This window comes from Helicoverpa zea, chromosome 16, assembly GCF_022581195.2.
Source record: "Helicoverpa zea isolate HzStark_Cry1AcR chromosome 16, ilHelZeax1.1, whole genome shotgun sequence".
Classification (NCBI taxonomy): Eukaryota; Metazoa; Arthropoda; class Insecta; order Lepidoptera; family Noctuidae; genus Helicoverpa; species Helicoverpa zea.
Genome location: NC_061467.1, coordinates 10,089,023 through 10,114,843, shown reverse-complemented (window position 1 = coordinate 10,114,843; position 25,821 = coordinate 10,089,023). Strand labels below are relative to the sequence as shown.

The following is a 25,821-nucleotide window of genomic DNA, read 5'->3' as shown; positions in this document are numbered from 1 at the left end:
TATGCATCATAATGTAATGCACATACAAACTAACTTTCTCATTAATAAGATAATTAGTACGTGGATGTTCGCTCCGCATTTCGCAGCTTATTTAGCACAATTTGTGTACACAAACAAACTAATGCTTGCGTGAAATGGAACGCGTTAGAGGCAAGATTACATTTGCCGCTGTGTATTTATCAACTATGAAATGAAATAGGACACAAATATGGTTACAATAAACAGACAAAATGACTACTACTTACTAATATTATGAATTCGAAAGTCTTGTTCTTGAAATCGTTTCTAATATCTACTTATATTATAAAACTGTATAGTTTGTTCGTTTGGTTGAACGCGCTAATTAAAGGATCTTATGGTACGGTTCAAATCAAATACCTTTATTTTCAGGCTGCATTGGCCCATAGATACATACCTTAAAGACTAACATACATATTATATTATACGGTACGATTTGTCAATTCTTTCAGTATCAGATACATAGCCCATTTATCAAGAAAGGCTCATTTCATCGGGATGCGAGAAGCTAGTAAAAATAATAAAATGTATGAAAATATCAAAAAGACCTGACTTGTAAAGTCTGTATATACTATACTGAGTTCCCTGAAACCGTGCAATATAAATGTCTCTCCCCGAATTCGGGGAAAATCGCACGTGTGTGGCGACACGTCTCGTTGCGTCACGTTAGACGCCTGGACGCATACGTGATATATTTAATGCTGAAATTAATTCGGTGTACAATAATGCTGTATTATTTTGTGGGCTTGAAGATAAAATACCTGTATATAAGAAGTTTTATTCATTGTTAAAAGAACAATGTCAGACGTCCATAGTAACTTAGGCTCAATAAAAATATTTCATGTACAGTGAAAATTCTTACAGTTTTTTGTGTAGTTTAATGTCAGAAGCTTTTCTATGTTTTCCACTTTTGCATTGAACTTCTCAAAACCAAACTATTCCAAATTATTAAAACGAAAAACCTGAACTCGATAAACCAAATAATTACTTATTAAAATGATATTTTTTTTTGGAAAAGTTCTAGATAACAATTAAATATTTTATAAGAAGTTAGTATTTTATATTTAAATTGTTGTAGTAGAGAACTTTGTGTCCGTGAGAATTTAGTTTTAAAAGTTGATTGGGTGGGCCGAAACCTGACATTGTTCTTTAACCTGTGATATATTTGATTCCTTTTAAATAATGTTATTTTTTTGCACGTAACTCGGCACCATTGAACAGCTCAAATGGGTGTAGGTATTAGCATTTTTGGACTGTATTACGTCTCTTACATTCAGAGTCTGACTCTTACTGACTAAATTCCATCATGTTCCTATCTTAAGCCCTTTATGTACCAGGGCCGCGGTAACTCGCGCGAACAATCTCGCAACGGACATACCTTATGGAGAAATTCCACCACAGTCGTGTTCGTGTTAACGCTAGTCCACATGCATGTGCAGCATATGTTCGCGCAGAAAGAGTGCAATTTCGCGGACATATTGTCAAAAATGTTCGCAAGCAAATGTAACTGTTTGCTAGAGCGAGTAGATCAGGGTCTCGCCTTTATACCTTCTGTTGTTGATAAATTGTAGGAAATTGTTAAAGGTACCAAACTAGACGGTTATATATTACTGGTAAGAGGGACATACCTGCTAAGTACCTACTACTCGCGGTAAAACTTCTATGGGACCCCTACCAATGGTTATCGAATGTTTTCTCGATTGAAATACGTTTTAGTATTTGACGTTTCATTCATGTCCCGGGACACCCATTTCCCGCATTTGGATAAAAAGTAGCCTAAGTACTTTTTCAGTATTATAATATCATAATCGGTTCAGTAGTTTTGACTTCTAAGCTCAACAGACAGACAGAGTAACTTTCGTATATTAGTAACCAAAACGCAAATCAATATAGATCAGTTTCCTTTTCCTCGGAAATGATAACACGATAACACAGTCTTTGATCAAAACGTCAAAAACAGACAAATATCTACCAACTGTAAGAAAAAATAATTTTCTTTTAACTTTTACAAAAGGAAATGTTACAAAAAATTATCTTCAAAGATATTTAAATGGATTTAAGAGATAGACTCTCATACTTTTTTTATATATGTACTTAGAAACTTGACAAAGCAGTGCGAGTTACAATCCAGGCTTTTAATTCGGCCAAGCAGTTTATTGTACATAACTAGAATATTCAGCAATTTGATAAATCTCCATTCCATTAAAAATGTGTTATGAAACTTTCTCTACTACATTTGTACGTCTTAATGACAAAACATAGCGTTCTAATTATACATACGTAAGATCTTTATTTTGTCAATACCTATGTTTTACAAATTATATATTCTATTCTATTCTATTCTATTCTAAACTTTTATTATTAATTGTAACATTTTTGTGAAACAAAACTTCATAAATTCATAGACAATTCATTACCTCACAGAACCCTTTTGATCTTAAACCTCATTATTCAAAACCAGTATTATTGTTTCAAAAATATGATTTACTCTTATTAAGCGCCTAATTATCATTATTTATTTGACACATTTGTGTCGCTTCTAGTAGCGTACCTGGCGCTCTTCCAGATAAACTATTAATACGCCATAGATAATAAATTGTATAGAGGTGCACCGGTAACAGTTGTTTACTTTATGCAACAGTCTATAAATAAATTTTGAAAATGTGTTTGTATTTATTACATTTTGATAGGTTATTAGTTGATCTTGTAAATGTTATTTTGTGTATTGATTTAATTTATTTAGAACATCTATCATAGTTTTGGATGATTAATTTTTGAGCTGTTTCAAACAGATGAGAATATATACTCGTGAACCACGAATTTGAGTCACAAAACTAAACTCTTTGGAGAACATTTACTCGATAAATGTTTTTCATAAGAACGTATAAGATCCTAATATGATCAAAACGCTGTTGAACATAAGTACGTTTCTTTTCATATAGCGAACTTCAGACATGCAAACTTATTTGGCGCGGACTGTACCACGTATATCAATACAACACAATGTAATTGTTTTTTAAAGACGTGTAAATCGAATAAACATATAAACACTAAATAAATCATCAAACAAAGATATTTATTTCATCCACGCACACATCGTTTGTCTAATAAAATATATTGCAGGCTGCCATTGTTGCTTACAAACACATGTTTTGATATACGACGGTGACAGTCGGGTCTTTGTATCTCGATTCGATAATAAAATCGTATCTTTTACGCTAGGGGGTAAAAGATACGCGTGTGATTGTTTTGTTATTCAAGGTTTAAGGTTGAGTAGGATTACTTGGCTAAAAGTCGTGGTGGCCTACTAGGTAAAGAACCAACTTCTCGAGAGATGGTGTGGGTTCGATTCCAGGTCAGGCAAGTTCCAATGCAACTTTTCTAAGTTTGTATATACTTTAAAAGTATATCTTGGACACCAATGGCTGATAAAAAGGTGAAGGAAAACATCTTGAGGAAAACAGGACTATTAAGTCTGAAATCACCAACCCGCATTGAGCAAGCGTGGTGATTAATGCTCAATCCTTCTCCGTGTGAGAGGAGGCCTGTGCCCAGCAGTGGGACGATAAAAAGGCTGTAACAGTGAACAACTTGGGCATGGTGGTAAGACTGTAATTGACTATATATACCATAACCGTGTCATCGGAATATGAGAGTGAAGGAACAGTGAGTGCACCTGTGTCTGCGCAAATGCTTATGCACTATAATATATACTGCGCGATTGGCTAATATCCTTACATGAGAACAGCCGCCGTAGCCGATAATCGGCTAGGAGGACATCATCATCATCATCATACCATGCCAGTAGTAAGGCTGGAATGTTTTATTGAGTTATTAGCTGCTCAACAAGCGTCCCGGATTGTTCGAAAGAGTTACCGGGGTCCTGGTACATAAAAGGCCTACGACGGAACACGACGGTTTTTAGTCAGTAAGAGTCTGACACTCCTTCACCGCTGCTAACCCACAGCGGGACCATTTGATGATTTTTGACGTCGTTAAAAAAAAGGTACCAAAAATCCTTTCTCAGGCACAAGGCTGTGTCTGTTTTCAAAATTTTATTTAAAAGGCTTCAGTAGTTTTAACGCGGAATTACGACAGACAGAACAACTTTCGTATTTATAATATTAGTTTAGGACAGCGAGGATATTCTGGAATCAAGGTTTCTCTTCGAGCTGAAATATCTTGGTTGTATTAACAGAGGAAATGTATTAATATGTTATTCATGACTTATGATATAGCCAGCCATGACAGTAAGATACGTGATAATTAATGGATACGACCCCCAGTGGTCTGGCCCAGCATAGATAATTTAATGTCTAGTAATGTACCCTTCAGTTAAGGGACCTAGCTCATGACACACAATATTAATATACGCCTTAATTTATACGTCGAATATAATTCAACAACAGAAGCAGAAAAGACACCCACCCTCCAGCGCTTCCTATATGTATTTGACAAAAATAAATTGGCAAAAAAAACTCCTCAGCAACAATAATTTAATATTAAAATACTCGCATTTTGCCGTAACAACAACAAAGAGTATTCTATTTCACGAACTAATTACAATTCTTTTTCAAATATGGAACACTCGCAATCTTCGGTACAGAACGCCCACATACTTTCCCTCCATTTTTTTTATCTTCTATTGTGTTACCAACATAAAAATTCCGAAGGCAGCGCCAATGAGGGGCGGCGGTGGTGCAGGTGTGCCAATTTTACAGACCAATGGCGCGAGAGAACCGATTGGAAAACGCTGATGACTATGTAGTGATTATGCTCCGTGTTCTAATTTTGTGTGCGTCGTACGAAATTTAATTCCAATATTATTTTTATGGGATGCACTAAAATTGAACTTTTTGCTGGCTAGTAACATTACAAAGGCAATTTTTCTTTTGTAACTTTTAAAGCCTTTTATTATGATTCAGGGAATGGATTTCGGGTCTGTTTATATTCAATACGAACCATTGAATTCTGGGAATCGCAGCTTCCATTTTTATATTACATTTTTCAACTTTACGCCGTATATTTTTTTCTCTTTTCAACCATTTTCAATCAAAAATGTTTACCCAAATTTTGAATCTTTAAAAAGGCGATATTTCTTCATGTTTATCGATAAGTTCGCGGAAAAAAGTCGTATTTACCACAGGCCTAGCACATTTTATTCGCAATAATGACAAATTGACGTGGGAACGTAGATACTCAGTTATCGAAGCTCGCGGGCATTCAGATTGATGTGGAAATTACAGGCTCACGTTCCAGAACCTTCGATGATTCGTAGAACTGATTGAGCGGTCATTTTGATTTCAATGTTCATAGCTTTTTTATTTCTCATCGGCTTATAATATTACGGTAAGTTTTCGTACCTAACAAGTACATACATTTTCTGATATCATAAAAAGCTTATATAAAATTCTGAGTAATATAATACTATGAATTTCACCTTGAAAAATCTAAAAGTATAATTTATTATCGAAACCGTAAGAAAATTATTAACTATAGGTCCCATTCATTCAATTTAAATTATGTATCATATCGTCCAAAGTTGATTAGAGAACTCTCAGTACAGAGTAGCCATTACAAAATTCACCGCAGCTAAACAAAACATAATCACAAAAAGCGTCCATTCAAAACTATCGCAGCGGCGCACCATTCACGGTGCGATATTATCGCGGCGCAGTGTTGTCGCTCTGTCGCGTTGTCGCGCCACTCCATCCGGCGTGTGTCGCGACTGCGCGCTCAAAAGACATCATCTTGTTGTTCTGTGCCGATAGGACGCGCAGTCTATGGGGCGCTTTAGTTGTTTAACTAAATTATGCTGTTTTAATTTAGTTGAAACCTCCTTGGAAGGAACGTAAGTACATTTGGAGAACATTGTGAGCAAGTTTGCGTCCAGGGCCAAAAATAAGCGATATTTCGTTAAATAAACGAATTTGACTACGGAATATGGAAGGAAATGTAGGTACTCCCATGTACAATCTATTAGAAATGTGAGCCGAGAGAAGTAGCTATCCATATGATATTTTATTAATGAATGCATCCCACCCTTACCTAATAAATTGGAGCATCATCTATCCCCGATCCCAATTAATTTATGATAAACGAAGCATATCTTTTCCATCCGCATCTATCATCCTACTCTATCCCTCCATTTCTCACCATATCGTCTTACATACAATCCATCTATCGTTTCTTCATCCCTAATTACTTACCTACTCACATTCAACAACCTTTCGTCCCACCTTCATCCTACAGAATTAAACCAAGGTTTTCAATATACAAATTGGTATTTTGGTCAAATTCTGTCTGTGACGAAGTATGAGCCACTTTGGACCATTCAGGGCTGTCACCAATATGAATATTCATGCCAATCTCGATTATACAGTGACTTATTAATATTTATGATTGAATAAATACTGTGGAATTCACAGATGACTAGCAAATGTGGCTTCGTGCGAATTAATGTTTGAGTTTTAACTGTTTGTGTCTTTGGTTTGAGTGTTATTTGATCAGTTTTGAGATTTGACTTTAAACTTGTTGAATGTATCGGCGGCTACCTAAACCCTTACCGATGGCTTGTTTCGTTGGATTGTTGTACTTGAAGTTAAGTTTGAGTTAATGGACGACTGATAAATGCTTGCTACCTGATTGGGCAGAACGACTCAAAGTGGTGTGTATAGTTTCCACCCGAATTAAAAATACTCATCTTTTTTCGCGAATCGATGGTGCACTTTTCTAATGTATAAAAACGACTTTTCCCTATTTAATATATGTACATCTCACTACAAAATTATACCATAAAATATCATACCACAGCAACCTCACTTTTCTGATTACTCAACACAATTTGAACAAGATGCTACCAGCTACTAAATCGTTCTAGAATGGTCTGCACAGACGTTTTGCGATTAGTCGTAGTCTACACCTGCGACTTATTTGACGCAAAGTAAATGGTGCTATTCCCCCGTGGCTAATTGGAGAAAGAAAATTGAATCGAAGTAGAATGAGAATTTAAACGTGATTTTATAATTCGAATTTTAAATTGGTGAAAGCATTTTAAGTATTTTTATATCTTTGCGTACTTATTGTGGATAGCGTATCTATCTACTGTTTTGCGATTGGAAATTGAAAGATATAATTTATATGCAGCTTGAGTCAAAATTTAATCTCTAATCGCAAATGAAATCAACGGATAGATAGGATATATGAATCCATTAACTCGTTAGAATCCATAAACTATTTGTCATTTTTTTTTACTGAGGGTTGCGTCTTATCGATACCAAATTCCTATCTCTACATATCTTAACTTAGAAAGTCCTAATTAGTATTCTTAATTCATAGTTCCTTAGTACATTAACTACTGCGTAACACAATCAATTAATAATTCCAATGCCCACTAGGAACTTAGTGCGAACTTCCCAAAAGTTATTCCATGAATAATCCGGAGGGTAGTCCAAACTAAAACAGGGTCTAGGTGAAGGTAGTAAGTACACGCAAACTTTCAACGGATAGCCGTACCTTTATGTTGCTCCAGGTTCGAAAATAATTACGGCAACGACAGCTATTGGTGACGCCATTTGTAAAAAGTATCTGTCAAAATATGCAATGACATTTACAGTTTAGACCAAAAATACTTGGCCTTAAGGCTTGTATTCTGCTATGCATTTATCTAAAGCAAAAATAAATCCGATTTAGATAAAATTCTAGACATTGGAATACATCGAAACCTAAGAAAGAATAGACAACATTTTTTTCTGGGTGCATGAAGTGCCTGGTTCTTGCATTACATGTGAAGCCACGGGAACCAAGCTAGTATTTCAAGCACAGTGACAGAATGCTGTTAAATTGAAGGAAACTCACATTTTTCCGAACCACTGCGAGAAATTACATTATCATAATTGTATTTCAGAGCATTACACAGCTGATTGCATTCAAAAGATACCGTTTTATTTCACAGTTTGTTCACAAATTAAATAAATATTCGATTGTAGACAAATAAAAGTTTTTTATTGTTAATTAAATTAGTTTTTATTTCAAATTCTGTTGTTTATTACACGCTTTAAAAAGTATTTAAAATGTAAATATGTTTTTCAAGTCTGTGTCTTAAATAAATATTCGTTTTTAATTTAAAGTATTCCATCTCGTTTTAGTTGTTTTTCAAGTAAATTTAAATGGAAATTATTTTGCTTGTCTTTGAGGTTTCTTCTTTCAATTTATTTCTACATTTTATATGCGCAATTGTGATTCTTCTTTGTCAAAACAATTTTCTTTTTCAAACATTACCTACATACATAGTGATCTCCATTTCAGCCGGTTCTTAAATGTCTTTCCTTTATTGAACCGCAGCATTATAGATAAACGAAATTAAAATTGCTCGTTTAAAAATGTCCTATTTTTGTAGTAGGTATATCGAAAGTAATTCCAAATTCAAAACGAATTCTATAACCAATTTTTACTATCTCGCCAACAGGCCAGTTCATTCGTTGGATGTTTTCAATAAATACTTACTGACACACGAGTACAGTCGCGTGCTGCGCTAATTGAAGTAATAGCCGTCTGAGCGGATGAACGATTCAATTTCAACGCATCCGATTCACTGAGGTACAGTCGCGTGGAAAAGTGTTCGATGTAGAATGAGAGAGCAAAATAATATTAATTCATCAACCATTTTAACTGTCAAATATTTTTGAATCTCTTGTGCGTTTCAAGGGGTATGCTATTTGTGCTCGGAATATAGTTGCGAGCCGCCATTTTGTTTTGCGAGAACTATAGATCGGCACTGTAGGGCAACAGAAATCCGCTTGTTTGGCTGTTCTTTAATGGTGCATTAATTCAATAAATTTTCAAATCCATCAATGTAAATGTAAAATAAGACTCAATGGTATACTTTTACGGAATAGTATATTCTAATGTATCATCCACTATTGCAAATGCACACAGAAATAGGCTTAGCTTCGTATATGAGAGTACAACGCATTCCTTATGCCATTACGATGGCGACAATCCAATGCAGTCTCACATCCTAGTCATTCAATATACAGCTGTAAGATTGTCTACAAAGCTCTGCCATTCTATGAGAGGTCCAATTTTACTATGTATATTTCATTTTGCAGATATACATATATAGGAAGTAATATTTTAAAGCTAAAGAGTTTGTTAGTTTGTTTCTACGCCCTAATCGTACTGATTTGATGCTTTCATTGTTAGATAAATCAAGAAAGTCTGTAGTTTATATCCAGATACTCGAACTAGTTTCCACGAAATACGGATGTACAGATACGGTACGGCAGCGGAAGCTAGTCTAATAAAAAAAAAGAGTTTTCAGTGCTAATTTCTGATCAATATAAAGCATATTCCATATCTTCATCACATTTAAACACACGCTCATCAGTAAAACCTTCAGCTGAACAAATCGACGAGCAACCAAAAAGTTTCAATTACAACCGCCTGGTACCCCATAATAATTAATTTTGACAAAACCTTCGAGTTCTCAATATTAATTTGAATTTCTCTTGTTTCAGGGGCTTCGGGAAACAAGGATACCAGTGTCAGGGTGAGATATGCGATAATATTAATTAGTTTACATTCATTTTAATCTGTTCTTGAAGTTATATAAAAGGTATATAACGGAATAAGTATTTTAACTAAAATAGTCTTCAAAAATGCTAAGATTTTTTTGGAAAAGTTGGAAATCTCAGGCTTTTAGGCTGTATTAATGAACCTAAATAAAAGTAATTTGAGTATTGTTTTATTCATGGAGCGACGCACAGTCATATCCAAAATCCAGATACTACAATGTATTGATAGACTGACGCTTCATACTTTAAACGATATTAATATAGCCAAGACTCAAAAGTTTTAACATACTTTGTCTTGATTTGAAATATGTAGTTACTTATTATCCAAGAGCCCACTTTTGCAAGTACAGTTTATCTGCCTCTACTGTGCTCTACATGACAGGAAAAAATGACCATGTATGTTACTTTATATTCCAACAGATTTTAAGCAAAATAAAGATGCACCAATATAATATTAAACAACTCCTAACAAACTCTTTGCCTACAATTCATTAATATTATCAAGGCGTTGTCCTGACAATCGTTCCCAGCATAGTCGGAGACCTTTAGACTAAACCTTTGTGGTAATTTCTTTATGTTTTCAGTGTGCAGCTTCGTAGTCCACAAAAGATGTCACGAGTATGTCACGTTCACGTGCCCCGGCGCAGACAAGGGGGCGGATTCCGACGTAAGTATTGATCGTCAATTGATAATGTACCTTATATGTAAAGATGTAGGGTTCAAGACGCATTAAATGTAAAATTGCTTCAAATCACATCAACGAGAGAATGTCAGTGGAAAATGTACCATTTGTCATTTTACTTAAGGTCCGAATTTGGTGGGTAATTAAATGTTAAGGGTCTATAATATAGTTAATGTGGTAAATGACCCAGAGTAATACCTATTTACCGTTGCCACGTTGAATAATATAATTAAATAATCAGAGCACCTACACAATCTTGAAATCACTTTTTTTTAAATATATTTAAGGTCATTTATAAAAACGTTTCATTTCAGTACAAATACAGAAAAATACATACTACACTCTATATATAGAGAAAAACTACTCTTACAAAAGTAATTATTCCATATGTCAGTTTACGTGTTTCGTTTACCAAGTGATGGAGGTACGGCTATCAACAAATACAGTCGTGCACTCAAACGTAACGAGTTTGTATATAAAATGCACTTGCTTTCAATAAATAGGGAACAACGGAATAGAAGACCATTGATAGGATTGTACCTATTGTGCTAAGAGCATTGTGACTTTGTGTCTTTTAGTAGAAGTAGAATAAAAAAGAAGAATAAGATAAAAGGGTTAGTTCTGTAGAATCTAAAGCTTATATCTTATCGTTTTTTATTTATTTGGAATTGTAATAAAATGTAAGATGGAAAAGTTCGCTATATTAGCGATGTTTTATTGCATGCATACTCAGTCTATGATAATATAGGACTGTGTATTACTAGTTAGGTGTACTACATACATAGTTTTACAAAATATGTATTTCCTAATTTTGAACAAGACACAAACATAAAAGAAAATTAGTACTTAACAAAATATAACGTTTCATTTTTCAGTGTATTCAAGAACAAAATACCCTTTACACTTTAAACATAGTAAAAACTGTTGTGTATTAACTTTTGAATTTCAGATTTTCAATGATATTTTTATATCTGCTGTCTATGGTCTATTTCTTTTACCGCTCGAATATCAGCAGTCTATGGGCCCTCATTTCTTTTACCGCCCAATATCTCACATAACACGCTGTTGAACACTGTACATTAACATTTATGATAAAGGTTTATAGCCATACTCCAGCTCTGGGACTACGTGCCAGAATATTGATATTAAAAAGCATTACATAATACACTTTGTTCCTCAAATTTACTTCCACTCTTCGTTAATTAAAAACGTCTGGAAACTTCTGTAGGAAACAGCTGCAGAGTGCAGAATAAAAGGCAGTATTCATTTGTTTAAAAAAGTAAAATGGTGACAATATTATACAGCCATTTAAAACTATGAAAACCGTATTTACTTTTGGTCTATTACCCTTTCAAAAAACAATGTTTTCGAATATCTAGCTTATAGTTTCATAACAAGCTTAATAGTCTATCATGCCCAAAATATTAAAAGGAAAATTAACTCCCTAACGAAATTTCCCTAAAACATAATAGAAAATCAGGTCACGAACGTTAAAATATCGTGTCTCAAGTACAAAATTGTTTAATAACGGTTGATCACTTCAAATAACATGTTATTAGCAGGCGGCCATGTTGGATTAATTGGCGGGAACGAGACACCGCCATTTTGTTGCGTTTCAAATAGTTGACAATTGTTACAATTTGTTGAATCGAGTCTGTTATTAAATGGGGGTAATTATTGTTTCTAACACTCCGTGGGACTATTAAACTACTGCGTAAATGAAAAATTACATGTTTTCGAACCAAGTGTCCATTATGAGATGAAAAATATCTCTTGTTTTCCTCTTTTTTATCAAAAAACTAATGACAAGAAACTTTTTTTAGTTTTCTTTTTAAATTATATTAAAATTCGGTGGGGCACTAGTCTAGTAGACTCCGGATTGTTACTAAATAGTATTAGATGGAAAAACTATACCACTGATCAAACTTGGTTCATAGACAATCTACACGTTATGCCAATAAAATCTACTTCACTCTCTCTACGTTCCCATTCAAAGAAGAACTACATTAAGATAAAATGGGTTAATTAACTCTGAAAAGATAACATTTTTATGAGTTTTCTCAGTACTCCAAAGGCATTGTTTGTCTGACAAGTATAAAGTACCTAATTAAAATTTGTTACGAGACTCTTTCGTTGGAAAACTAAGAGCATCTGCACACTGAAGACTTTTAGTCGGCCGATAGATTGCTTGGGCTCATAAATCAGTATGAAGATGAATGTTTGTACGCACATTACAAAGATCAGGTGTTTAGCCGGTATCAGACCGACAAAAAACTTTGATTGAATTCACGATTTTCTTTAAAAAGTATTTTTCCGCCAACTATTTAGTCGCCAGTGTGCGGGTACTCTTAGTATTCAACGCTGAAATATCTACATAATTTACTTCTAATTATTTCAGGCATTTCAAATATTGTTTGAATGTTTATCTTTGTTATTTTTACAAGGAAGAGGCTGGAGGAGGAAAATGTAGCGATAATATAGGAAGTCTGATTTAGTTAAATGTTTTCTGTAGCTTTTAGCTGAAGTATTCATTTTCATAATAAAATGTGTTTTTTTAATGAGAAAGTTCATTACAGTACCTATTTATTATTCTAGTTGTTCTTTGAAAGTACAAATACAGACGTTTATAGGCAGCTTTTTACCCGTCTGAAAAGTAGTGTAATTCGGATAATAAGGTAGTATAATATCCATTTAAAAAATAAAGAATTTTAGTTTATATTTTTAAAGAATAGTTATACAGACTTATTTTTAATTTCATTAATTACAACCACTTTAACGTAAACTCAGAAATAGGTAAACTCCCACAAGTAACACATTATAACTTTCATAACATGAAACACAACACAATAAACCAATTAGTAACATCTTAGTTCTGTAACAGATGCATTTGATATTTCAACTCTGTTAATTTCCTCTCTACTTCAAGTTTGTGTTACTTTTGCCGGCATTTATATTTTAATTATGTCTTATTAAAAACAGTATTAGGAAATTTTATATTAAAAAAATTGCAATAGGATGCAATTATTCGGAAAGCGTCAGTATATAAAAATGTTAGACACTAGTACTCAGCTACATCCGTTGAGACTGGAAACCGACTGGAAAAAGGCTCGGAAGATGAAGTCGGTATTTTAAAAACCATTGTGAAGCGTACATCTACTTGGAAAATTATAATATAACAGAAATGATAGACAAAAAGCACCATGAGAATAATAACAAAAAGTTTGTATTAATAGAGAACGTATTATTCATGAATAGTCAAGACGTTGTCATTTAAATTCATAATTTCATTCATATTAACGCCTTAAAGTTGTCATCGACTTTCCCAACCAATTCGAAAATATGTGGGTGTCAAACGCGTAATAAAACGACTTTCAGAAAATAACAAAATCTAATAAAAGTTCAGTAATAGCCTCTCGGGCAATTTATAATTTAAAAACATTTATTTGCAAACTATTAAATTTTATTGAAGTTTTCCAATAAAAGGAGATAAAATGAGCCACAACATTTTTAAATATAAAAATCAATCATTCTTATAAGCAATCGCTTCTATCAAAGTAAAATATTGTTCTTTTAAATTCTGCAATAAGTGACGAAGAGTGGAATTACTTTTTTTGCGAGGTATATTACCAGTATCAATCATTTTTAAACATTTTTAGGGCCTTACTGAAACTTCGAGAGATAAACAAAATAAATAATTCAAAGAGCTATGATAAATAGTTTTGAACGGTACAATTAATTCTGTAAAAAACTGGTAGGTATTTCAAAAGTAAGTCAATAAATCGTACAACACACTATACTAGTTGACATTATCTAGAAGATTGAGACATAGCTGTACAAGTATCTTCTGGAGTGACCTTAAATTGTAACAGGACTAAGTCCGACCATAACTCGTGAATTCAAGACATTCAGCATTCATCTGCCGTATCATATGGGTATGAAATGGTAATAGTCACCTACTCAATATAAGCGCTATCACATGGAGTCGCGGAAAACCAGCCAATCTGAACCCTAGCTCACCAGTAACACGTATAACTGACCAACAGGACACACGAACGAAGCACAACTTCCGCAACTGCACATACTCGTCCCCGACGTTCTGCGACCACTGTGGCTCTCTCCTGTACGGCCTCATCCACCAGGGCCTCAAATGTCAAGGTACCAAGCGAAACGGACCTAACCCACTAACGCTTGGACATGCTTCTGTGTTTTAGAACTCTCTACTTCCAGGGTGATGGTGCTTTCTGCTAATGCTTTTTATTTTCTCTATTTTTCGTAGACTCTCTAGGGTTAATAGGAACGCTCGCTTCAACGGGGTCAATGCTTTAATTGATAATGATATGTTTGTGATTGCAAAGGCGGCCTACGCACCTCACAAATGGAACACATGGACGTTCCTTGCGCCAACTTTTTGTGAACACTGCGGTACTTTACTCCATGGTCTCGCCCATCAGGGATTAAAATGCGGAGGTATAATATAGACGTATCTATAGAATGACACTAACAAGAGGAAACTAGTTCCTGGATAGCGAATGCTTTAACACGAGAAGACTAATGTATGCCTTTGCAACTAAAAGAATATATGTTGTCAGCACAGGAAAGTTGAGAGTCCCAGGTATAAGTTCCTTTTAGTGAGAAAGGAGGTCCCTTTGCACGATGTCTGGAACGTGAATAATTGTGTACTTAATACAGTTGTCTGAAGTATTAATAACGAAGTCCCGTCTTAGGTTCGACCAGAAATTGAATTTGCTTCTGTTCACTTTATTTGCCTGTTTGTCTCTTCTGTGTGATGTTTGCAAGTTTGTTTGCTGTCTGTGAGCACGTCTTTGCATTATAAGTTATAAAGCACGTAGTTAGTAGTTCATTGTTGGATGCTATTGTTTCAATATAGGATGTAAATGGAGCACTGACAAAGGTTCCATCAACTTGTACTTTGTGAAGTTTTATATGATGAAGTATTTATGTAATAGCGTTCATAACGCTGGCAGTATTAACAAAATTATTAACTTACTGCTTACTATCGTTTCTCTTACTGCCTTATTTGTTTTTTTCTTTGCCTTCTAATCGTCCGCTTTTGTAAGCCTACTGTTTATTTTTGTATGTTTTTTTTAAATGTCAATTGGTTTTACTCAATGATGACTAGTAACAATTCCCTTTGTCAAATTTGCCAATTCTCTTTGAATTGGTTGCAAACCTATCTGTTATATTAATTACCTTATTATAATGGGGGAAATACAGGTTTGGGATAATTTCGTTATTTCCTTACCTTTTAATGTTGCTTATACCTTTTCCTTATGTTGTTACATTAATTATAATAATAATTATGTTGAAGGCAGTTGTAAATTACCCTGTAATATTATAATTAGTCTTTCCTTACCAAGGTAAACTCATTTTGTTCTCGTGTTAATTCCGTTCTACTAATTTATACTTTATTCTCTTCAAATGCATGTTTATTTGACAGTTGTTGATGTTTTATTTCACGTAAGCGGGTGAGCCATACCTGTGTGTGAAAGTATATGACTAACATTGTCTTTGTGTGCTCGGTAGTTCTCTCTACTTTCCGAGTCACACAAAGACAATGTGCATACTACACACACAAGCACGACTCACCCGCTTTCGTGAATTAAACATCTATACAGCTAAAAACCTTCAAATAAGTCATTCCCAATATGATCGATACTCAGTTTAAAATTCCCATACATTTTAATGATTCATATATTCGTATCAATGGAGTTGTAATGTATAAAACATTTGCTATTTACGTACTTTGGTCTGTATTGCGAGGCTATTTATCAAGACGGCTCTCTTGGGAATGATTTACGATATTACTGCGTACTTAAAGTTTTTTTGCTTTAAGAATAATATAAGTATTTAGAGTTAATTCCCTCAGTCTTCTGTATCACATTAGTTGTTGTGACAATATTTATGTTTATTTTAATCTGTAGCTCTTACGTTCAAAAGATATGACCTCTGTTTTTCAGCTTGTACAAAGCCGAGTCTTATGTTTACAAAACGGACATCAATTCTGTGTTCCTTTATTATTTGAATGTTTTTAAGAAATGTCAGCGGCCATAAAATAAACGACCAAATTTGACCAAAACTCAAAAAAGTCATAACACAAGTTCTAATTTTGAAACGACAACATGTCACAAAAAAAGGAAGGGTTTTTTTCGTCAGCTTTACCATGAAGGTTTACAACCAAATAGTTTTAAAGTATTATTAATAATATTTATAACAAACAGCATGCGACATGAACGTGCACAAGCGTTGCGAGGAGTCCGTGCCGAATCTCTGCGGCTGCGACCACACGGAGAGGCGCGGGCGCATACAGCTCACCGTCTCGTGCCAGGGGAACAAGCTCACTGTTATAGGTAACTATTTCATTATTTTCTAAGTCTGAAATAAAATAGCAAACAAAAATGTACTTATGCTGTACTGGCAAGAAAATAAATTGATCACTCGATGTAAATGACCGTCAACATTTTGCTATGTCCTTGTTTTGGTCATAGAGCATCACATGTATAACCAGACTTTTAGCAAAAAATTTAATATCGATAATGACCCTAAACCTCTGTAAAATAAGCTAACCTTATCAGTTAGTTCGAATTTCCATATCTTTTCTAGCAAATCCACTGCTGGCTGAGAACCAAAAGCTAACATCAATTTCATTTAATCACTTTCTATGACCGTTACTTAGCAATGTTCGTTCCAACAGTGATACAAGGACGTAACCTCATCCCAATGGACCCCAACGGCCTGTCGGACCCCTACGTCAAGATGAAGCTGATCCCGGACTCTGACAATGTCAAGAAAAAAACCAAGACCATGAGGAGCACCCTGAACCCTGTGTGGAATGAGACCTTGACTTTCGATCTCAAGGCTGAAGATAAAGATAGGAGGCTGCTCATTGAGGTAAGGGAAAATTACGGATTTTATACGGCCCTTAGGTTTCCTTACGCTTTCTATGCGAAACCGTAAGAAGTTTCGAATAAAAGATACATATACAGACTAAAAAAACAAAAAGATACATATATTTACATTCTGTAATTATAACATCTAATTACAGAATCATTTGATTCAGGGCTTAAGGTAGGCAATTAAAGTATAAGACATTTTCTTAACGTTATTAGCAAAACTTTTCTCATCTTCATTACAGCAGAATACATTTATCTAACTGAACTGAAATATTATTCAAAATAAAGACCATTTTTAAGATTGCTTTAAAATATCTATAAATTTCTTTTAATTTAGTTCTGAAATAGTTAAAATTTTAATTTTCTTTCTCAGACATTCAAATTCATAATCACCATGATTTGTGAATCAATTTACTAGTTCAACTATGCAGAATGAATTTCTCAGTAGACCTATTCATATTTAAAAATTGTAGGGCATTGCTACTCTAATTTTAATCAAACATTTTTATATAAGAATTTGAAAATAACAGGTTATGTCTTTTAGATGCAGCATATAGTGGACTTAAAATCACTCTTTGTATCAAACATTCCAGGTATGGGATTGGGATCGTACCTCCCGCAATGACTTCATGGGATCTCTCTCCTTTGGCATCTCCGAGCTGATGAAGGCCCCAGCTGACGGCTGGTTCAAGCTCCTCACTCAAGAAGAGGGAGAGTTCTACAATGTCCCCGTACCTGAGGAGGGCACAGACCTCGCTCAGTTGAAGAACCAGATGAGAGCAACCAGCGTTGGAGCCCGTAGGCCTCCGCCACCGCCGGATAGGGAGGTGCCCCATAATATGGCCGCTGCTGATGTTATCAGAGCTTCTGATTTCCACTTCATCATGGTGTTAGGCAAAGGGTCTTTCGGCAAGGTGAGCATAATTTGCAAGATTATATATTTTTTATATTAAGAGCACAATATGTGCACGATAGGAAAATACCCAGAACACTATCAGCAATGACCGAACCCGAAAGCCAGAAAAAAGTCTGTTTAGAATGATTTTAATACGGCAGAAATTGTGATAATATATTCAACATAAAAAATTGTAAAAATCCTCGTAAATAGCTCAAGAACAATTTGCAGTTTGATTTCCACTAGTTTAAAAAAACAAATCCAACGCAAATGCATGTTATCCTCAAAAGAACGAACTCCATGAAAATACTTCTATTAATATAGATATACACTATTTTATGTAATCGATATCCCAAATCCAACTTTCTTGAAAGACAATATTTACCAAATATTTCCTCTACCAGGTAATGCTAGCAGAACGCCGCGGCACAGACGAGTTATACGCCATCAAAATCTTGAAGAAGGACATCATCATACAAGACGATGATGTGGAGTGCACCATGGTGGAGAAGCGAGTGCTCGCGCTCAGCAGCAAGCCGCCCTTCTTGGTGCAGCTGCACTCCTGCTTCCAGACTATGGTAAAGGAACATGACGTGAATAGGAAGGGAGTGTCAGTATGACGAGTGACAGGGAGGAATGGAAGTGGAAGGCATATTGCGCCGACCCCCCAAATAAAATTGGGACCAGGGTAGCAATAATAAAGTAAGAAAGATTAGGTTGAGACTCTACATATACGGTGTTTCAGTGTTTCAGGCCGTTCCGATCATATGACATCTATATAATTGTAGTGCTCTACTGGAATATGACAAAACCGACTGCCACGAGGATAATATTTGACTACATATAAACCCAATATGAAAAATTCACTATAGTTCGGCCATTCAGAGAATGCGTTCCTGACACGTCGCGATTGAACTGACGACGTAACTTTGCAATGGCGTTGCAGTTACGATAAAAATATTTTTGCTGGTTGTTTACCGTTTTAACAATTGAGGAGCATTAAAACAACATTATTATATCAATAATCAATGAATGTAGTTACGTCGTCAGTTCAATCGCGACGTGTCAGGAACGCATTCTCTGAATGGCCGAACTTTAACAGAGGCTCAAAGTTCTTGCACAGAAGATCTCTATGACTTTGTGAGCCTCATCATATCATGTCAGCTTTTTGCAGTCCACTGTTGAACATAGGCCTCCACAATCAACGCCAACCATCATCGTTGACGGCTCACATCCTCGCGTCCATAATACACAATCTGATTAAAACAAAAAAAAAACCTAATAATTTCTTCAATCACTTCCAGGATCGTCTATACTTCGTGATGGAGTACGTGAACGGCGGTGACTTGATGTTCCAGATACAACAATGCGGGAAGTTCAAAGAGCCTGTTGCCGTGTAAGTGCCTTAATATGAATTAATTAACGAATTTATATAATATTGTACCTACCCTTGTGATGTACGCTGTTGTGTGGTAGGGGAAGTACTCGGTAATTATGATCAGAATTATATTATAAATGAGACTTGAACGTTTTGTCATTTTTTTTCTTCCAATTTGTCCGTGTTTAAATAAAATAATGTTGCATACCTAATCGAATTTGATAAAATTCGCTGACATCTTTGATCACGTCGTGTCTAAGTAATGATGAAGCATTGATCCTGTTGAGTCTAAATAATTAAGAAGCCTGCCTTCGTAAGTTGAGTGATCGTAAAGCGCGGGTTCGTCTCAACAAACAACGAACGGTCGCCTTGGCGACGATGGGTAGACTTTCTCATTATAGTTGACCAGCCGACATTTTCTTAATGTAGGTCTAATAAATTACTTCTACCAAAATATATCTTCATTCTCGTCTCTTCCCCAGATTCTACGCGTCAGAAATAGCCATCGGTCTATTCTTCTTACACTCCCGCGGCATCGTCTACCGTGACCTCAAGTTAGACAACGTTCTTCTCGACCAAGACGGACACATTAAGATCGCTGACTTCGGCATGTGTAAAGAGGGCATTACCGGTGACAAAACTACCAAGACCTTCTGTGGTACCCCCGATTATATTGCCCCAGAGATCATCTTATACCAGCCGTATGGTAAATCTGTGGATTGGTGGGCGTATGGTGTGCTTCTGTATGAAATGCTGGTGGGTCAGCCGCCGTTTGATGGGGAAGATGAAGAAGAATTGTTCGCGGCGATTACTGATAATAGCGTGTCGTATCCTAAGACTTTGAGTAAGGTATGTATTAGTCTGATTAATCAATATACTATTTTTGGTAGGATCTACTTACTATCTTTGTATTTTTTTATGTGTATTAAAATTCTATTTAAGACAGAAAATAACTACCTACAGCCTTTATAAACGTGAATTAAATAATAAGTAATACTTAAGGGCTGGTTAAGAAAATTTTTACTTATAAACGTTGCTTAAGCATGTCTTAACTAACATTTAATCACTACTTAAGACTTTAAGTAGTGATTAGTTAAAATGTTGCTTAGAAGGTGATTAGAGATTTTTATAAGTAAGGCTGCTAATGCATAATAGGTATTCCAAGCGTCGAAATACTTGCATTTTACTCATTGTTGACGTGCTACTGAATTCTGAAAACTAATATTCTGTGTAGGTATTGTGCAGAACTTCTTATGTCAAGATCAGAATAGACCCGATGAATAGCTTTTTTTTTTTCATTTTTACATTTTAGAGTTAGATCCTCATAGATGGTCTTTTTGGTTAAAAATAGATAACTATCTTTATTAACTTTTAAAGAATCTAAACTTAAGTGTATTATGTACTACCTAATTGTCATTAAAATTATTTCAAAATCTTTCTACCCCATACAGGAAGCCAAAGACGCATGCAAGGCGTTCCTAACAAAGAACCCTCAGAAGCGCCTCGGCTGCAACGCGCGCGGCGAGGAGGACGTGCGCACGCACCCCTTCTTCCGCCGCATCGACTGGGCCAGGATCGAGGCCAGGGACGTGCAGCCGCCCTTCAAGCCTAAGATTGTGAGTGGACGATGAAGTTGATTGTCGATAAAATTGATATGTCGATGAAATTGACCTATCGATAAAATTAAATACCTATCGATAATATTTACATAGTTATCGATAAAATTTATATATCGATAATATTTACATAATTATCGATACAATTTACATATCGATAAAATTGACCTATTGATAGTTCCAAAATAGTTTTTCTATAATCGATTCGGTTTTATTAAATGTTTTGTTATGGTGAAGAAATAAATATATTTAAATCATGTACAGGAAATAGTAATAAAGCAGGAACACAATAACAAAGACGTCATCCTTATTTGGCTTTTGGCTGAAATGGCCTATTAATTAAACAAAGTTCGAAGAGTTTTAATATAGATGATTTCTCGATAATTATCGACTCTTAAAAAAAGCATATCAGCAAAAATCAACTTAAATTACACCTACACCTACCTCGTCACCGACTTAAATTACATTAAATTCTTTTCCTCTCCACAGAAACATCGCAAGGACGTATCGAACTTCGACAAGCAGTTCACCCAAGAGAAGACAGAACTGACGCCGACCGACAAGCTGTTCATGATGAACCTCGACCAGACGGAGTTCATGGGCTTCTCCTTCCTCAACCCAGAGTTCGTGCAGCATGTCTGAACTATCAAGGTAAGGAAATAATAAAATGGCTAATTGGTTAGAGGGCCTTAAAAGCTAGGCCTTGCTTGGAAAACAAGGCTTCCTGCAAGCCAGATCAGAGTCTAAGAAAGTTCATTTTTCTAATTTAGGTACTAAGACCCATTCCAGAGACTAGGAAGTGGTGAAAGGGGGGCGTTTTGGGGGTGCTGTCCTTTTGTAAATTTGACGTGAAAAAGTGCTTAAAACTAGCCTAGTTTCAATAAACGTTTTTGACTTTGATTCAATAAAAGACCTCCCAGGGCGAGCGGAGGTTTGATAGTTTTCGTTTCCAAAAAGCCTCAAATCGATTTCGGATTTTAACTTCAGCGGTGATTCGTATATCTTTCTGCTATTTATAAGTTCATTTTATACTTACACTAGAACTGACCTGACTGATCATGGACCCCTGAATTGAACTAGAAATGTTTTTATTATTTTTTGTTACACACGAATAAATATTGACACACGGAAAACAATGTTCAAAAACAATTTTAATGCATATTTTTTTGATTCCAGGGTTGAATTTCTCGTCATTGTTGAAGCTGGCTGCGTGATGCTCCCGGCCACACGAGCCAGCTCTTCACTCCATCTGTCGACTGTCTCTGTCACTCACACGGCGCGAGTCGTTCGCTGTCTCACTCTCGACTCTACGTTTAGTTATCGTTGATTCTTGAGGGAATGCCATTCTTAGGCTCTTCGAAGGATGTTAGGAGAAGTATTTGCTCATTCCCGTTAATTTTACTACTCTTATTTTAAGTCGATGATATTCTATACCATCCAATACGACATGACTAAGTTTGTTTTATTTACTTCATTTTTTATATCGATATTTGAATGTCACATCACTAGTTATGTCACTTTAAAATGTACTTGACTAAAATGTGTTGCTTCATAATATGAAAATGTTAAAAATGAAACGTTATCCTAAGAGTAGTCGTTTGGTTAAGTATAATTTTTGCAATAATTAATTTATTTAACTGCAATAATATTTGAAACGGAATGTAATCCAACGAATTTCGCTAAGCAATATTAATTGGAGTAAAACCTTATTGTTGAATTTTTGCTCTCTACGTAATTTACATTGGCAATATTTTTTTCGGCGATTTTAATCTATTTTAATTTGAGAATCATATTCAGAATCTCGTGACATGGCAATCTCTAATATCATGATCTTGGGGCCACTTGATAATATAGTAAATGTTGATCACCACTCAGTATTTATACCTTCTGTCAAAATATACTCTATTAGAAGTCGTTAAAGTTTATAATTGCTTGCAATTTTGACAGATCGCGTCAAACTGTGTGGATGTTTTATGTTCGATTTTCACGTTTTTATCACATATCAGTGTCGTTTATATTGTAAATACTGTCGTGTCGTGTGGATGGCAATATTGTTAAGCGTTTTAGATGCCCAAGGGGCTTAAAGAAACATATTTAGCGTACGCTACGGAGCTAAGTGATCGCTTGAATATCTTTTTAGATCTTCTAGCTTATGTAAAATTTTAGAATACTAACCTAATTAAACTGTCTCAACGCATTTTAAAGACATGTGTATTGCGAAATTTTAACTTATTGAGCGAATGTTTGAACTTAATATTAGATGGATATGGAATGGTATTAGCGTAAACTAAATGTGTTTCCTTCTTCATGTAATTTCACAATAATTTAGCTCATTATTATTTGAATCTCGAGTTTACTTACGTAGTTAGAGAATTCTGTTTTATTGTTGACTTTGATCATTTTTGGGCTTTCTTCGATAATAATATTATAATAACTACTCATTTCTGCCCAAAGATGTCGTGTTTTGTTTTAAAACAATGTGCGCCTGTAAAAAGGTCGTGCTATTAAGTTTTCATTGTCTATGGTATCACGTTGTTTGTTTTTAAAGTTTTTCGAAGTGTCGTGATCGCATTTTATGATGTATGGATGATCTAATCGTGTATCGTATTAGCTTGACTGTTAGCTTGTATGCGTGTGTTGGTGAATGTTCACTTGTGTGCGTGATTTCGTTTCGATTCGATTTGTATCGATGTTATAATGTCACTATCATTGAAATACATAAGTAATCACTGGTTCTCATATCAACTGGTAACTCTTTAAGTAATCAAAAGAAAAAGATTTGAAGTTTCAATCCAATATCAACAGTATTTTCAAACAGTAAATGAATAAGTTATGAATATTTATAATATCGATACAAATTGCCAACAGCAAATAGCTGTCAATAATCGTCTACTAAAATAGCCTTACTAACTTAATTAATAATTAAACGCTATAAAAAGTAAATTTTAAAATCGTATATAAACTCTTGCTAGATTAATCGATGTGGATTAAAAATGAAAAAGAAAGCATTTGATTCTAAATTGAAATGTAATAAAATGACATTTAGGTGTTTTTGTTTTTATTTTATATAAAGTACTTTTAGCTTAATTATAATAATTATTATCTTTCAATAGTATTCTCGATTTGCCGCGCATTCCCAATGCGGTTTTGCTAAAGATAGTTAGATGTAACAGTAATTTTTAAATTCTTTTTGTAGGCGTAAGTGAATAAATTTAAGGAAGCTGGCTCGTTTTTACGTCGTTATTGCATTTCATTTAAACAGTATTCAAGAATCAAGATAATTATTTTTTATTTATTTTGACATTTATTTTTGTACATCTTTATAATTTACTGACAGCATTTTATTTTTTACATGGCAACATTTATACTAACATTCTTAATTTAAACGCATATATTTTTCTGTTCATTGTGAAAACCAGCCAGCCTCGTAGGTTAACAACAGCTGGAGCGGGAGACAACGTAGAGGGCGCGAACGCACCCACCCATCCTCGTGTCTGCGCGTACAATGCGTACAGACATATCCCGTGGTCCCGTACAGTTATAAACACTTATAAAATAGCTTGTTTATAGAGTTCTGTCTTTAAAATACTCCACAATGCGATATTGTCTCCTACATATTTTAAAAACAAAAAATTGTCTCTGGTGTTAATCAAAAACGATGATTATGGATGCCTTATTCCTTTATCAGATAGAAATTATTATTTAAAGAATCAAATTAAAACTCAATAACAAAGGTATCTCAGAAAATAACAATCTGAACATAATTCTATAGTATCCTACATATTTAAGAACTAAAAGATTAAATAAAAACTGTGTGCTCTATATCAAAGGTATTTTACACGTGTTTATAACCACACAAAACTATATACCCTCCACCCAGCTACGTTTTCTTTATAGTTAGTGTTAATTAGCTAAACTTTTCTGTTAGAATTTAGAGTACCTTTCTACGAAACTTCTGTGTAAAGGAATCTTCTCGATCAGTAAGCAAAATATTGCTGTCAAAGAGAATCAATCTTATGCCAGAAAATCTTTATTCATCAAGAGAGATTACAATTATCGATATTGGCAATACCAAAATAATATCGATGGTATTACGACCTCTTTATATCGATACTTTTTTAACAATCTAGGTACCACACTACCATTGACAAGTATACGTCTTAAAACTAGTGTCGTGGAAAGGTGCTCTTAATTAACGTATAACTTCTAATTAGTGTCTGCTAGCTTCTGCCTTTACACCCTATTTTATTCTGACTTGGTCAATAATAGGTAATAATATAAATTTAAAAAGTTTATAAAACTTATAGTTATTTATTTATCTAACCGTTATTGTAAGATCTCACTTGTAAATAAGGCATAGTTACGAGTTACTTCACACGTTCTGTTGCCTCCACGGACTGTCAATAATGACAGATGACATCGCGTGAGGAAACTACACCTTCTGGTCATAATATTAAGGTTCATTTCCATATAACCCGTTGAATATTAAAATCTTAGAATAAGTATTATAGTTCAAGCCATATTATCGAGTTTCCAAATCTTAAGCTTGCTTTATATGCTTCGACATTTTTATTTTAGTGACGTGCGCTGTGACGTTTATCGATAAACTGTTTGAAAATATTCTACTCTGACAGCCATCACTAGTTCCGTGAAAACGTATTTGATGATATTCCATTTCTGGGTAACAATGACAAAAGATTATTATGGACGATAGGGACTAGGCAATGGATTGAAGGAGTAAGAATA

At 34.7% G+C, this 25,821-nt stretch overlaps 1 protein-coding gene across 2 annotated transcripts in view; it reads left to right on the top strand.

The window, feature by feature from the left end:
• LOC124637421 (protein kinase C, brain isozyme) overlaps positions 1-25,766 on the top strand; it is a 208,886-nt gene extending 183,120 nt beyond the window's left edge. The window contains exons 2-13 of one of the 2 annotated variants that reach the window (XM_047173896.1): positions 9,537-9,568; positions 10,178-10,260; positions 14,319-14,430; positions 16,515-16,643; positions 16,988-17,184; positions 17,780-18,100; positions 18,486-18,659; positions 19,386-19,477; positions 19,942-20,308; positions 20,911-21,075; positions 21,565-21,726; positions 22,252-25,766. In XM_047173896.1, the coding sequence (XP_047029852.1) occupies positions 9,537-9,568; positions 10,178-10,260; positions 14,319-14,430; positions 16,515-16,643; positions 16,988-17,184; positions 17,780-18,100; positions 18,486-18,659; positions 19,386-19,477; positions 19,942-20,308; positions 20,911-21,075; positions 21,565-21,717 (1,825 nt within the window). In that variant the 3' untranslated portion in view covers positions 21,718-21,726; positions 22,252-25,766. Of the gene's footprint in view, positions 1-9,536; positions 9,569-10,177; positions 10,261-14,318; positions 14,431-14,464; positions 14,743-16,514; positions 16,644-16,987; positions 17,185-17,779; positions 18,101-18,485; positions 18,660-19,385; positions 19,478-19,941; positions 20,309-20,910; positions 21,076-21,564; positions 21,727-22,251 lie in introns of those variants that run through there. The other variant, XM_047173897.1, reaches the window with a different exon arrangement.
• The last annotated feature ends 55 nt before the right edge of the window (positions 25,767-25,821 follow it).